Genomic DNA, 15,085 nt, shown 5'->3' on the forward strand with positions numbered 1-15,085 from the left:
GTCATTTGCTAAAATCCTTTAAGTTATTAATGTACACACAGTACACAATATTGACAGAAAAACACAGAATTGTTAACATTTTTGCAGATTTATTAACAAAACAAAATCGTCCTTGACTACACCTTCACCTTCATCTACACCTTTGACTACACCTTCATCTACACCTTCATTTGAGTCCAGTTGTGTTTGATTATACTGATTGGACTTGATTAGGAAGCCACACCCCCGTCTATATAAGACCTTACAGCTCACAATGCACGTCAGAGAGGTAAAGAAGAACCCTGTAGCTGAGCTCCAGAGATGCAGTCGGGAAATGGGACAAAGTTGTAGAGAGACAAGATCACTACAGCCCTTCACCAGTCAGGGCTTTATGGCTGAATGGCAAAAACGGCAAATGGCAAAAATTTGCCAAAAACCCCTGAAGGACTCAAAGATGGTGAGAAAGATTGAACTTTTTGGCCTTGATTCTAAGCAGTATGTGTGGAGAAAACAAGGCACTGCTCATCACCTGTCCAATACAGTCCCAACAGTGAAGCATTCTACTAAATACTGTGCAAAGGTCTGAATACTTAAGATCAGGGGCAGTCCTCATTTGTTTCCCTGGGAGAACTTCCCCTCTGGTGCACTCAACATTAACATTATTAAGAATGATATATTAACAAATTTTATTGTAAAACCAGTTGTCAGAGCCATACTGCATTTAACCAGATAAACATATATAGGGCGTTGAGCTTTTTTTGTCCATATTCCATCTGTGTTCATTTCACTACAATGAAAATGAATAGACACTTCAGTGTGCATGTTTATATTTTTTTGCGATTTTGCACAACCCAGGAACATTTTTTTGTGACACAATGAGCTTGGATTTACAATATTATGAATGAATGAAATGTGCTTTATTTGGATGCAGTTTGCCTCCCTTCCTTTTTGACAGGTGTCAGACTTCAACCCAGCAGCAGGAGCAGCAACAAGCGGACCTCAAATCAAGGACCTCATGCTCATGTCCTGCATATATAGTACACAAAGATGCTGAAGTTAGCTCCTTATTCACAGCTCCTCATTAAAATGGTCACTTCCACCTTAAACCTGCAGCCTGCAATACTGTATATTTTACATTGAAATGTCCATATTCATCATTAATCTGTGCACATGAATAAAGTTCCCAGTTCAATTTTACATTGAAAAATGTTTTGGGCAAGAAAGGTATTAGTTTATATTTTAAACATCCTGTTTTACCCTAAAAAAGTGTGTGTTCAGTGACCCAGAGCTTATAAACTGTAGTTTTTTTTGTAAAAGGATGGCAATCATCAATCCAATGCACAGTTCAATATTAATTGAAAGCAGAGTTGGGATAGACATGTAACCATTTCTCATAGTTCAGGATGATGAGTGGGCACCTCATACAGATTTATAACGTTCCATACTTCTGAAACAGATTTCCTGGCTGTAAGCCTCGCTGACCTACACCCCCTGCAGGCGCAATACGGGTACTGCAGCCTGTTGAGCAGTATTTAAGGGTGTAACTGACAATAGGAATAAGGATAATAATAATAAAAAAGTGAAGTGATTGTCACATGTGATACACTGCAGCACAGAACACGATGCACACAGTGAAATTTGCCCTCTGCATTTAACCCATCACCCTGAGTGAGCAGTGGGCAGCCATGACAGGCGCCCGGGGAGCAGTGTGTGAGGACGGTGCTTTGCTCAGTGGCACCTCAGCGGATCGGGATTCGAACCGACAACCTTCTGATTACAGGGCCGCTTCCTTAACCGCTAGGCCACCACTGCCCCAGTGGTGCTGACTTCAGTGTTGTGTTTTACTTTGTGAGCTGGTTATTTGATGCCGCTCCAGCCAGTATTAAATGAGACAATCTCCTGCCACCCCGAAGCAGCAGGCGCACCTCGCAACATGAGGGCACCCTTACTTCCCGCAAACGGGGAATAGAAAACCGACCTGTGGCCATGAAGTCATGATGTCAAGGCAGCATGCCGACGCCAGTGATGCCCCCCATGTCGCCCATAGAAAAACTGCCACTGCTTAGGACCATGTGATATTTTAGTTTTTCTTTGTTAATAAATTTGCAAAAAATGTCAACAATTCTGTGTTTTTCTGTCAATATGGGGTGCTGTGTGTGCATTCATGAGAAAAAAAGTGCTTAAATGGTTTAAGGAAATGGCTACAATATAACAAAGCGTGAAACAGTTAAGGGGGTCTGAAAACTTCCGTACCCACTGTGTGTGCTTATCCTGGCATCCAACATTTCACTGAAATCCCCTCATTTATTACGTCTACAGCCTGACCAAAACAGAGATAAAAGGGATTGAGAAAATGCTGACCTTGAAATATATCACAAGTGAACCAAAATATCGCTTAAATTCTCATGTCCCATTTGATCTTGCATTCAGGAAATGCTTTTCTTTTAGATCTTGTAACTGCAGGGGTGGGGGGGCACATGAGCAGCTATAGTGACCCTGGTGGGGGTATATGCACATTCTGCAGTCCTCACAAATGTCTTGGAACTATTTAAAACCAAGGTCTCAATGTATGAGGGGAAAATATTCATATGAAAGTGTTTTCAACAGATTCCAATAGAGATGTCCTGTACAAACTCCTTTCCAAAGCAATCAAAGACGTTTTAGTAATTACTTGTTATTCTGGTACCTTCATCTCATTATGCATGTTGATCTGTAGTGGTCATGCAGTTACAAAGTGCTACATGATGTCTGGTCATTTATTTTTGCACATTTTTATAATATTTGATCTGAATGTACACGTTGCTGGACAGCTTGGTGGTGGAGTCATGATGTTTTGTGGTTCGTTTTTAAGAGTTGCTCAGTGGGTTGTCACAAACGCACCTACTGCCACCTTCTGTCAAAATGAATGATCTGAGTTTTTCTAGGGTCCTCAAAATGAAGCTCATTTAGACAGGGATACTACTAACTTAGACAGGTTTGAACAAATAAATTGAATTTTGCATCTTGTCCAAATATATTGCCATTACAATTCTACTCTCAGTTCGTTACAGTATCCTTATGTGAATGCACACAAGTAGGCATTTACAGCCACTCTGAATATGGTGTTGATTATTGAAATTAAGTAGAAGGGACTGCTGAATTAACACATTCATGAACCAGATGCTGACAGCATTTCAGGATGTTTCCAATACCCCTGCAGACTTGTGCAGGGGTAGTGAATTGGATTAGAATCTATGATTCTGTGAACATCTGGTTCGTATCTTACTGACAAGTCTCTCGGATCACAAATGTCTCATAGTCACAATGCAATTGGATAATTTCACTGGATAATGGCAATTTCACCCTTCTTTCTAATTAAAAATGCCCGCCTTCACTCAGTCTCTATACCATAAAAATGTTCTAATTACAGTTGATTAAAGTCAATATAGTCATCGGAGGGACTATTTCTCAAGATTTACACATACAGGCCAAAAGTTTGGACACACCTTCTCATTCAATGTGTTGTCTTTATTTTCATGACCATTTACATTAGTAGATTCTCACTGAGGGCATCAAAACAATGAATGAACACTTCAAAATAGCCACCCTTTGCTCTGATTACTGCTTTGCACACTCTGGCAATCTCAAAGTCAAAGTCAGCTTTTATTGTCAATTCTGCCACATGTACAGGACATACAGAGAATTTAAATTGCGTTACTCTCAGACCCATGGTGCTTACAAGTAACATTAAATACAAACAGTAACATTAAATACAAAGGTATAAAAATAAGCAAATGTATAAAATTTTAAAAACACAATATACAAATAAGGGCACATGGTGGAGAGTGCAAACCACGTAAACAATGTGTGCAATGTAGTGCAACAGAGCTTGTAAGTGTAAAAGTGACAAAGTGACAAAGTGAGGTAGTTGGCAGACCAATGCTGCACAGAGTGACTGGTGCATGGTCAGTTTGTGTGTGTGTGTGTGTGTGTGTGTGTGTGTTAGAGTTCAGAAAGATTGTGGAGCAGAAGAGGGGAGTGGGGGGAAAGCCGGGAGAGAGTTGAGCTTCCTGACAGCCTGATGGGTGAAGCTGTCCTTCAGTCTGCTGGTCCTGGCCTGGAGACTCCGCACTCTCCTCCCTGATGGCAGCAGGCTGAAGAATGTTTGCATTGGATGGGTGGGATCGGCTGCTTTTTTGGTGAGGCGTGTGCTGTAGATGTCTTGGAGGGAGGGGAGATGGACACTGATGATTCTCTCAGCTGCTCCAAACCATCTCGATTGGGTTCTCGATAAGCTTCAAGAGGTCGTCACCTGAAAAGGTTTTCCAACAGTCTTGAAGGAGTTCCCAGAGGTGTTTAGCACTTGTTGGCCCCTTTGCCTTCACTCTGCGGTCCAGCTCACCCCAAACCATCTCGATTGGGTTCAGGTCCGGTGACTGTGGAGGCCAGGTCTCCACTTTTTATTAAGTACATAACTCCACATGTGTTCATTCATAGTTTTGATGCCTTCAGTGAGAATCTACCAACGTAAATGGTCACGAAAATAAAGAAAACACATTGAATGAAACCTTTGGCATGTACTTTATGTTTCAGCCCTAGTTTACAACCGTACGCCCGCTAGGTGGCGGAATAGCACACGGTCGCAGTAAAACGCGCCGCCATTAAAGGTTGCAGAAGAAGAAGCGTCTCCCTCGGCGCAGTTCCCGGATGGAACAGCCATTGGGGGGAAGTGAACGGGGCTTCGAAATTACTGAGGAGCTTTTGCTGAGGTGAAAAAAGAAAGAGGGAAAAAGAGACACGCAAAGTGGCCGCTTGTGGATCTCAGTCGGACGCTTGAAGCTCAGCCGGGAGCTTGGTGTGGCGCCCGTGGACCGGACCGCGCAGGAACGAATAAACTCAAGAGTGTCTAAAGTTGAGCTGGTTCATATCTAGGTCCTCTGGCGGAGCTACGTGCGGCTGGAAATCACACACACGTCACTCTCGCACACGCACTGTTGCTCGCCGCCGTGCAGTGGACGCCACACGGAGCGGGGAAGACGCGCACAGGCTCCGTCTCGACTCGGGGGGGGGTGCTTATGAATTATGTCTGCCGCCAGCATCGACTCCCAGGTAGGCAGCAGGGTTGCACGACGAGGGATCGACTCTCCACGGCCTCTTTCTGTTTGTCTACGGCCGGCGTGCCGTCCCGTGTCAAAGCCGGAGATCCGCTGCCAGACGGCGAAAAAAAAAAAAAAAAACTACAAAAGCTGCAGGCGACAGCGTGAGCAGCTAGTCGGCTAGCTGCATAGCCTGCGCGACACTAGCTGCACAGCGAGACTGGGAGCAGGGCAAGCCGGCTGTTGACTAAATAGCAACCTGGCCTGTATCTTAAACCGATGCAGGACGATGTCTTTGCTGTCTTTTTTTGCGTGCGTGCCCGCCTGCATGTGTGGCAATTAATAATTACAACCAGCTCAGGTATTGACTTTTTTTTTTTTTTTTTTTTTTTTAAAGCCAGTCTGCTAGCTTAGAAAGCTATGTGGCCACAAGCTGCACGTCTTGCCGGGGAACGGCATGCAATCGATTACGTTTTAATTTCGCATTTCAGGGTGTACAATAGTCGATCGTAACTGCAGATTTTCCTTCTCTTTTTGCATGCCACAAACCGAAATGCAGAGATCAAAGGGACAAGCATCCAAAGGTAAGAACCGCTGTGTGTGGGGGAAAAACCCCTCCTGGGTGTAATTCTGGATGCCGTGCGGACGTTTGTAAGGGATTTGGGGTATTTTCTGAAAAATGTTGCATGGTTTGCATGCAAAAGTGTAGTGCAGATGAGCACTCTTCTCACAGATGATGGGCCATTTGATGAATTTGGTGAGCTAGATGCTTTCGGCATTTGTGAACGTTTCTATTATTGCTGACAAATGATTGTATTATATAGATAAAAACATCTATCTGATTGAAAGATACGTTTGGCCTGGTCTTAAAAATGAGTGATCGTTAATGACATTGATATATTATATCAATCGATGGTGGGTGGTAGTAGCCTAGTGGGTAACACACTCGCCTATGATATTCCACTTACTACCATTGTGTCCCTGAGCAAGACACTTAACCCTAAGTTGCTCTAGGGGGGGCACTGTCCCTGTAACTACTGCTTGTAAGTCACTCTGGGTAACTAGATACATTTTTCATTTCTAGTGCAAAATGGTTCTCTCAGCCAGAAGGACGCTATTCACGACAATGACTTTGAACCATACCTCACTGGCCAGTCAAATCAGGTTTGTGACTTTGTTTCATAATCTCACTGGTGTGACACTATATTGTTGTAGATATGTGACTGTTCCTGTAGATTTCCTCTTGACAGGTATAGCTAGTTTACATAAACTAGTAACTATTTTAACTAGTTTATAGTAACCACATTCAAATACTGAAGACTGTTCTGAAGTAATGTAAAAGTAATTTAAATTTCCATCCTTAACACAATGCAAGCAAAGTTTTGTCATGAAACAAGGTCTGCATACCTGCATCCCATTTTAAATAAGTATCTGTTAATTAATGATTCCTTTAAGGTAAATGGTGGCATTGTGGTTTAAACCACCTGATTTTGTGAAAGACCACATCACTAAGTAAGTAAAGCTTTGCCATTCCATCCATATTCATAAAGTGCACAGTGGGCCGAAATTGCCGTCCTCCTGGACCATAGGTGCATCATAAAACTGAAGAGCAGCACTCAGACAAATCAACAGTGCGGGTTAAAAGGAGGGCAGGGTTACAGTTAATCTGGCCACATTCTGTAAGCACCATCATTAAAGTCACATACTGCTGAATTAGCTTGCCTGTCTAGATCCACCAAGAAGAGTGAACCTTCACTTGCCATGCACCCATCGCGAGTTCAACGGTCTGTGTCTGTCTGTCTGTCGTAATAAGATAGTCAGTGTGAATTTTAACTGGGCTTTTAAGGCTGTTGCTGATAAACCTGATAAATCAATTTTTCATATTTTGTCACACTGCTCCTAAAATGATTTGAACTCTTATGATCTTTGCGTAGTGTCTTTTTTTTTTTTTGCTGTTCTTCAGGATGCAGAAATTCATTCATCTTTGACCTTTTGTTCTGACAACACCTTTGATGTGTATCCAGGCATGGCTTCTCATGTTCAAAGTGTCTTAGAGCAGTAGCCTGTTAGATCAGGAGTTAGTAAAAGGCAAGATGTATGACTGTTTTGTAAAGGGGAAAAAAATCTGGTCCCTCTTATTCAGGTTGAGACCTGCTTTTCTCATGGCTCTTTCCTTCCTACCTTTCCAGAATAACAGTTATCAGTCCATGACTGACCCATACCTCTCCAGCTACTACGCTCCTTCCATTGGCTTCCCCTACCCACTCAGTGAAGCCCCCTGGTCCACTGGGGGTGATCCGCCCATCCCATACTTGACACCGTATGGACCCTTGAGCAATGGAGAGCCTCACTTCATGCATGACACTGTGTTTGGACAGCCAGGGGGGCTGGGCAGTAGCATATACCCCCACCGCTTCAGTTTTTTCCCCGAGAACCCCGCCTTCTCTGCCTGGGGCACCAGCGGCTCCCAGGGCCAGCAGACTCAGAGCTCTGCCTATGGAGGAAGCTACAGCTACCCTCCCAGCTCCCTAGGTGGAACACTGGTGGCTGATGGCCAGAGTGGCTTCCACAGTGACACCCTGAACAAGGCGCCAGGCATGAACAGTCTGGAGCAGGGCATGGTGGGGCTGAAAATCGGCACAGCTGATCTGACTGGTTCGGGTGGCACTGGTGTCAACATCAAGACCGTGGGCTCAATGATCAGTGGTGGACCTGGGCTTCCTGTGGGCAACAATGGAACTCCAGTTGGCATGCCACCACCGCCCAAACAGACCTCCTGGGCAGCCATTGCCAGCAAGCCGGCAAAGCCTCAACAGCTGAAGTCCAAGAGCAAAGGGGGCATGGGAGCATTGGGTGCGTCTCTGCCACCTCCACCTATCAAACATAACATGGACATTGGCACCTGGGAAAACAAAGGCCCAGTTGCCAAAGTGGCATCACCTCCCCAGGAGCAGCAGCACCACCACCATGGACTACCCCAGCCGCAGCCCCACCCTCACTCACTGCCCCTTTCAACCCCACTGACCTTACAGCCCCCTATACAACAGCCTCCTGTCCAGCCACCCCAGTCCCTCATCCAGCCACATCTTCACCCCTCTGCCAACCAGGGTCCTATCCCACCCCAACCACCACAGCCATACCAGAACCACTCCCAACCTCCACCCCCTCCCCCTCAAACCCGCTGGGTTGCCCCGCGCAATCGAAACCTGGTGTATGGACATGGATGTGGCGGAGCAGGGGTTGACGGTGGCCTCCCGTTGGGGGGTTTCGGATCGATCTCCTCAGGGCCGGGCGGCTTTGGCGCGACCGCTGGTGTGGAATTTCACCCGGTGCTGGAGCAGTTGCGCGCCGCCCACAGTTACAACCCCAAGGATTTCGACTGGAACGTGAAGAACGGCCGGGTGTTCATCATCAAGAGCTACTCGGAGGATGACATCCATCGCTCGATCAAGTACTCCATCTGGTGCAGCACGGAGCACGGCAACAAGCGCCTGGATGCCGCGTTCCGCGCCGTAAACGGGAAAGGCCCCGTCTACCTGCTGTTCAGCGTTAACGGCAGCGGGCACTTCTGCGGCGTGGCGGAGATGCGCTCCCCCGTGGACTACGGCACCAGCGTGGGTGTCTGGGCGCAGGACAAGTGGAAGGGCAAGTTCGACGTGGACTGGCTGTTTGTAAAGGACGTGCCCAACAGCCAGCTGAGGCACATTAGACTGGAGAACAACGACAACAAGCCTGTCACCAACTCCCGTGACACGCAGGAGGTGCCGCTGGAAAAGGCCAAGCAGGTGCTGAAGATCATCGCCACCTATAAGCACACCACCTCCATCTTCGATGACTTCTCGCACTATGAGAAGAGGCAGGAGGAAGAGGAGGAGGTGCGAAAGGTGAGAAGTGCTCAATATTTTGGAGTCTTCAGCAGTGGTCCAGATTAATTCTATTCGGTTGTATTGTGTTGAAATTATCATATCAAGGGTATCAAAAAAATTAGTTCCACTCATTTCCCGAACTGATAAACTGCAGCATGTACAAATAAAAAATGAATCATTTAACATTTACTTCATTGCTAGACAAGGGTTATCCTCACTCACATGGAGACTGAGAATCAATGTTAAACTGCCAAATTCTCATTTAACGTTTAAGAAAAAAAAAAAATGGATGTGCGTCAAATGAATCGAAATGCAAATCGCATGAATCAAAAAGCAACAATGTACATGATTGATTACTGACCGATTAATATAATTGTGCCAGTTTCGGCTCTTGTTAACATGCTCTGATTTCTTTTGTCAGAATCTGCGCACACACACACACATCCACACACAAAATAACAGGATAAAGCTGGATGGTCCCATAACAACTTCATAAGATTTTGATTAATTGATAAGCTTAACTAAAAATCAAGTTAATCTAGTTGTATATAATGTTTTGCCAATATTGGACTCATTAAGATCAAATTTTGCCATTTCAATTTCAGGGTTGACTAGTAAGGCTGGCTGATTCATTGAGAAAGTATTGTGTTGTGATTATGAGCGGTAATTATTAATCGATCACCTAGATATTCATTCATTGATACGGGAACATTTTTATATCAGTCACATGATAAATTATACATTTTTGTAACTGTAATAAATGGCATCCCATAGAAATGCTTTATCCTCTTTGACATAGTGTCTACCCATCAAGGTCATGTTATCTGAACAAAACCACCAACATTGCCCCCTATTAGCAGAGAGAGCGAATTGTGGCCATTTTGTGTAGTTTGTGCCCCAGTCTCTGGCATGAGCTTGCTGACTTTAAAAAAAATAAAAACAATTTATCACACATGTATGCAAAATGTTGTTACCTTGCACACACTGCCCTTTTCCAATCATCTCATAACATTTCTATTTGGATATTGTCTGGCCAATTGAAAAAAGTTATCTTGTTGAGACGTTGCTAGTGTGCTTGAGAATCAATATCCTGTTGAAATATCTTCCTCCAGTTCTGCATCGACTTTCAGACAGATCTTCCAAGACTCTTTGATGTTATGGAGTGGCTGCAGCATGTGTCTGCTCCAGGCATCCAGACACATTCAGAACTAATTACTAAAGACCTTATTTTTGCCTGTAAACTGTACTCTTGCTCTAAATTTCTTACTCCGGTTTCAAAGTAATTTAAGTAGTTCAATTTTTTTTTTTTTTTTTTTTTTCCATATGTCTGAATATAAAGAAAAAAATATGGTCTGAACCCAACTACAATTGGTTTAGTACAGAAATAAACATTATTGAATAACTATTAATTCTTAAATTACCATTCATGTCATGCTTTCATTTTAGCTCAAACTGTATTTGTTTCTACGACATTTAAGGAGTTTTGCTATTATGATTGTGTTCATAGGGCTATGTGGAATCAGTAAGTTTTTGTGATTTTTAGATTTTAAGATTTTGGAGATTAAGATTTTGGATTCTTGTCTGGGCCCTTTTTAACCCTCTTTCTTTCTTTAGAACCTTGAGACTTCATCCTTCCAAAATAGGCCACGACTGGATCAGGTATTGATAGATTCATCTTTTGTATTAACGCATTGCTCTTTTTGGTTTTTCAATACTTCTCTTTAAACACCTTAAAGGTATCATGACATGAACTTTCCACATTTGCAAGCCATGACGATCGGTGGAGTTATTAGGGGAGGGGAAATAAAAAATTGTCTGGCCGGACAAAGGGGAGAAAAAGGGGAGGTAACCTTTCCCCTTAGGGTTACATAAGGGGACAAATACCAAATCTGACCGTCTGAGCTGCCGCTCTCTGAAAGACGAAGCTGGATGACCAAATCACGCTTTACACCAATCGCCATTTCTAGCCACTGCAGGACCATAGACAGGCCGGGGGAACTAGTATTAATGTTAAATAATCTCACAAAGTGAAATGTTTGTCATGGGACCTTATAAGATGATCGTAATAATGATCATATTTATAATGTTTATACAATTTATGAATGGTCAAGACTTTGTTTTAATAATACCATACTCAGCTTTATGTTGCTCTAGTGAAAAAAATGTATTGAAATATTGATATATATATGTTCAACCTCATCATTTTATTTATTTTTTTGTCCCTTTAGGAGCGCCAAAGTAGAAATAAACAATAGGATACTCTTTTTGGCTTGATCAACAATTATTAGAAGACTGACATTTGTTTTTAGACACAGAAGATTTTTTTTTCCTTTTCTATTTAATCCTGGTGAAATTTGAACCAGTGTTAAGACTTTCTGCTACAGGTACCTCCTACTCTTAAGCAGGGAAAACGGGCTCATCAGAAATAACATATTCACACGGTTTCCCTCATTTCTCAGTTTCCGTTTTCTGCCCCCCACCTTAAGCCTTCCTCTCTCCGTGTTAGCAAAATCAGGGTTCAACAGCACCAATGAAGAAAGTCGGACACTTTTATTTTTTGTACAATCAAAAAACTGTACCGCCCTTTAGTGACCAGTAGTGGGCAGTGATGCCATTCTTCACAGGCTTAACTGTGCCAACATAGGCTCAGGGTCTTTACCTGCCATTGTGGAACAGGAAGTGGAAAAGTGATGGACTTTTGAACAGTTTTCCACCAACAGATACGTTTATTTTCTTCCATTTTTTTTTTTGTTCTTCTGAGCCTTAAAGTTTTTTTTTTTTTTTTTTTTTTTTTTGGATGACTTCCTGGAAAAAAGGATGACCGATTTAAGCTGACAGTGAACCATACAGGAGATATCAGGGAATTCTAAGGGACTGATAAAAGATTCATGAAGACTGTTTCACCAACAAATTCTTTTTAGGAGCCAGATTTTACAATCATATCCCCAGTAGGTTTTATGTGTGTAAATGAGCAAGTGTCGACTCATAATATAATGTATTATATTTCCAAACTGTAGCATCTACACCTTTTTAAGTTAATTTTATTAGTAGACATTATTATTATTGAACATATTGAAATGCCTTCCCCCCACTCAATCATTACTTCTTTGCTCTTAATTGTGTTATACCCTGCTCACACTAACTGTTGTCTTCATAATATTTCAATGCTATTGTTTTGTCATTTGTAATGCTTTGCTGTAATGTATTAAGTTGTAGACATGGGTGAAGCCTTACATGTAATCTTAAAAAAAAAAAACAGAAAAAACAATAATAATAATTTCAGTCAGTGAGGAGCAACTGAAGAGAGTGAGATTTTAATATATATATATATATATATATATATATATATATATATATATATATATATATATATATATATATATATATAAAATCACACTGATCCTGCTGCTAAATCATTGATCTGTAGAACTGATTGTCATGTTGCAAGATGTGTTGACTTGTTGAAGGATTAAATGGATGAGGTAACTTTGTACGGCAACACCAAGTAGCAATGAATTTGTAAGAAGTTTTTTTTTTTTTTTTTCTTTATATATATATAAAGACACTTTAAACTTAAAACAGGCATAGTATACAGGCACTGCTTGGTGCGAGGTAACCACGGTGATTGTGAATGTGCGCTTGTATGATGCGTTGTTGCTGTTGAAGCCTCTCTGGGGCATGCTTTCGTTTTTTACAGGTCCTTTAAACATGGCAGTTTCCCACAATCGCTTAAATTGGGGACGTGGCTTAACTCCTCCTCTTGTTGTGATTCTTGACCTTCGCCCTTTTGTTTGTCAGCGTTTTCACTTCCTCTCTACTTGCCGCTAATTCTGTTTGGCTCATGACATTTAGTATGTTCTTGCAAGTCCCTTGCTTTTTTCTATTAGTAAAGAAGCATGAAATGATTGCAATGCCTGTTGCTCCAGTAGGGGAACTACATGCACGTGAAAATGTCAGAGGGTGTTGCGATAGAAAGCCACTAATATGGTTCTAATAATAAATGAATATAAATATATTTACACTGAGGACTGACTGAATAATTCATATTAATGATATAATCTAATATCATCTTATAGACTTGTAATAAGACCACTCTGGTTATGTTAGTGGATCTAGTCTGTAAGGTTTTATTTCTGTTTTGGTTTAGAAAAAAAAATTGAAGCCTTAATAAATAATAATATCCATCTAGCGCATGCTGTCCTGTGTGTGTGTTTTTTTTTTTTTTTTTTATTCTCAAATTTTAACACCGTTACCGAGGCTTTGATTTCTATTATGAACATGTATAAACACCCACACACACACTCAAAACATGCAGCGAAATACACACACAGTGCGCATGATCGGTAGGTGGCGCTGTAGACTGTGTTTCTATTGAACCCGAGATGTCGAGTTAGTGCATCCCCATTTTTGGTACGTATCGAATAATGCGACGCCTCCGACCCTGTGGGGCAGGCCGGTCGGTGTAACGCGCAGCCCCGGGTGCATTATGGTCCCGGCGCGCTCTCCAGGGTGCTGAAGACGGACCGCAGTATGTGTGTGTGGGGGGGGGGCGAAAAGCCTCCGTCGTGCAGGATTTCTGGCGGTCGCCGTAGTCTTCTCAACGTTTGGAGTGTCTCTCCAAACGTTGCGTGTCTTGATTGGTCGCCCTATACCAATCCCTATCAGTATCACTATTACTGTTTTCATACCCGAGTAATAGTTCTATTTGCTGGAGAGTCTGTAATGTTCCTCACCCACAGCCAGGCCCAGTGGGCGCGAAAGGTCGGAATCGGTGGCGTCGACGCGTGTGGACCGTTATTCCTACGTGTAACATGCGTGGAAATTTTTTCGGTTTATACTTGTTCCTTTTCATTCGACTGAAGGCCTCGTGTTTTTTTTTTTTCTTTCTTTAAATATGATTTTATCTTGCTGGGTGTCTGTAGAATCGGTAGAAGGGGTTTGGCCGCAAAGACGCAGTTGGGATTTCTGTTGGAAGGAAAAACAAACGATTTTCACACTAAACTGGATTCTTGTCGTTCGTTTCTTTATTCTTTTTTTAAAATAATCTAGACCCCTGTTTGTTTATTTATTTTCACATAATCTACGTACAACATCGGCGTTGAATGACTAGAACAGAAGCACACAAGCAGAATGATAACGAACACATATTTATTGATTATGGCATCATAACGTCATAGCGAACAGCCGTGGAAAACGCTACTTACCGCTTTTGTGTGTGTGTGTGTGTGTGTGTGTGTGTGTGTGTGTTTCAGTTCCCAGGGGGAAACATCAGAAACCCCACGCTGCACAAACCCACCGAAACCTGCAACCTACAAAATGCCACCACGAATATCACAGTCTTTTTTTTTTTTTTTTTTTTAAATGTGGATCCACCTTGTCTCCAAACCTGAGGAGCGTGTACGTTGAACTAAAATGGCTTATTAAACCCAACAACCGGCCCTTCGCGTCGTTATTTAATGGAACCCACGCTGCTCGTTCGTCCCAACACCCAAAGATGGCGCTGGCACGCTGTCATAAAATAATATTAATAATAATAATAACAATAATAAGAACGATGATGATTAAAAAATACCAAAGGTGTCAAGCGGACTCTTTAAAATCTCCCGTCAGTCCATCTGGATCCTGCGACGCGATATGTCGCCATGATGAATAATAAACAGGCCCGAAGCGGTGCTGTGACACAGGGACCCTGCGCCTCACACACACACACACACACACACACACACACAAAAACGCAAAATACTGCGTAACCGGTGATCCGCGTCGATTATCGCGTTGTTATTTTGTTCTTTTTGCTCCCAAACACGGCGGCGAGGAAGAGGAGGATGCTCCGGAGGTCGCTCTCTTGGCATTCACCGCGTGCCTTAATTGTATGGACATTAAATCAAGGTCCGCTGTGAACACGCAGAGCGGCGACCCGCGACCCACGTCCGTCGGCGCTCAAATTTCCCGCGCCCGACCACCCCCCACCCCCCCACCCCCACCCCACCCCACGCTTTGCGGCACCGCGGAGCGACCGAGAAACGGCAAAGACTCGGCGCGCGGGCCCCTCTTCATCCAGCGACACACACACACACACACACACACACACACACACACACACCGTCCTCCTCCTCTTCGTCCCCCCCCCCCCCCCGCACCCCAACTCCGGCGCTCGGGCCGCGT

The 15,085-nt window shown here is 43.2% G+C and overlaps 1 protein-coding gene across 2 annotated transcripts; it reads left to right on the forward strand.

Annotated features, from left to right (window-relative positions):
• The first annotated feature begins 4,627 nt into the window (after nucleotides 1-4,627).
• On the forward strand, nucleotides 4,628-12,222 carry LOC114798855 (YTH domain-containing family protein 1-like). 2 transcript variants are annotated; one of them, XM_028994883.1, is made up of 6 exons: nucleotides 4,628-5,067; nucleotides 5,614-5,638; nucleotides 6,139-6,218; nucleotides 7,244-8,938; nucleotides 10,535-10,579; nucleotides 11,149-12,222. In XM_028994883.1, exons 1-6 carry the CDS (start codon nucleotides 5,041-5,043, stop codon nucleotides 11,173-11,175), a joined length of 1,899 nt encoding a protein of 632 aa, XP_028850716.1. In that variant the 5' UTR covers nucleotides 4,628-5,040; the 3' UTR covers nucleotides 11,176-12,222. The 2 variants fall into 2 exon arrangements, with proteins under 2 accessions (XP_028850716.1, XP_028850717.1); XM_028994884.1 differs by having other exon boundaries at nucleotides 4,647-4,727.
• The last annotated feature ends 2,863 nt before the right edge of the window (nucleotides 12,223-15,085 follow it).

This window comes from Denticeps clupeoides, chromosome 10, assembly GCF_900700375.1.
Source record: "Denticeps clupeoides chromosome 10, fDenClu1.1, whole genome shotgun sequence".
Lineage (NCBI taxonomy): Eukaryota > Metazoa > Chordata > Actinopteri > Clupeiformes > Denticipitidae > Denticeps > Denticeps clupeoides.

Coding starts and splice junctions, on each gene's coding strand:
- LOC114798855 (XM_028994883.1), top strand. CDS start 5,041: ATGTCTGCCGCCAGCATCGACTCCCAG. Junction 6,219..7,243: donor TCACTGGCCAGTCAAATCAG/GTTTGTGACTTT, acceptor CTACCTTTCCAG/AATAACAGTTATCAGTCCAT. Junction 8,939..10,534: donor AAGAGGAGGAGGTGCGAAAG/GTGAGAAGTGCT, acceptor TTCTTTCTTTAG/AACCTTGAGACTTCATCCTT.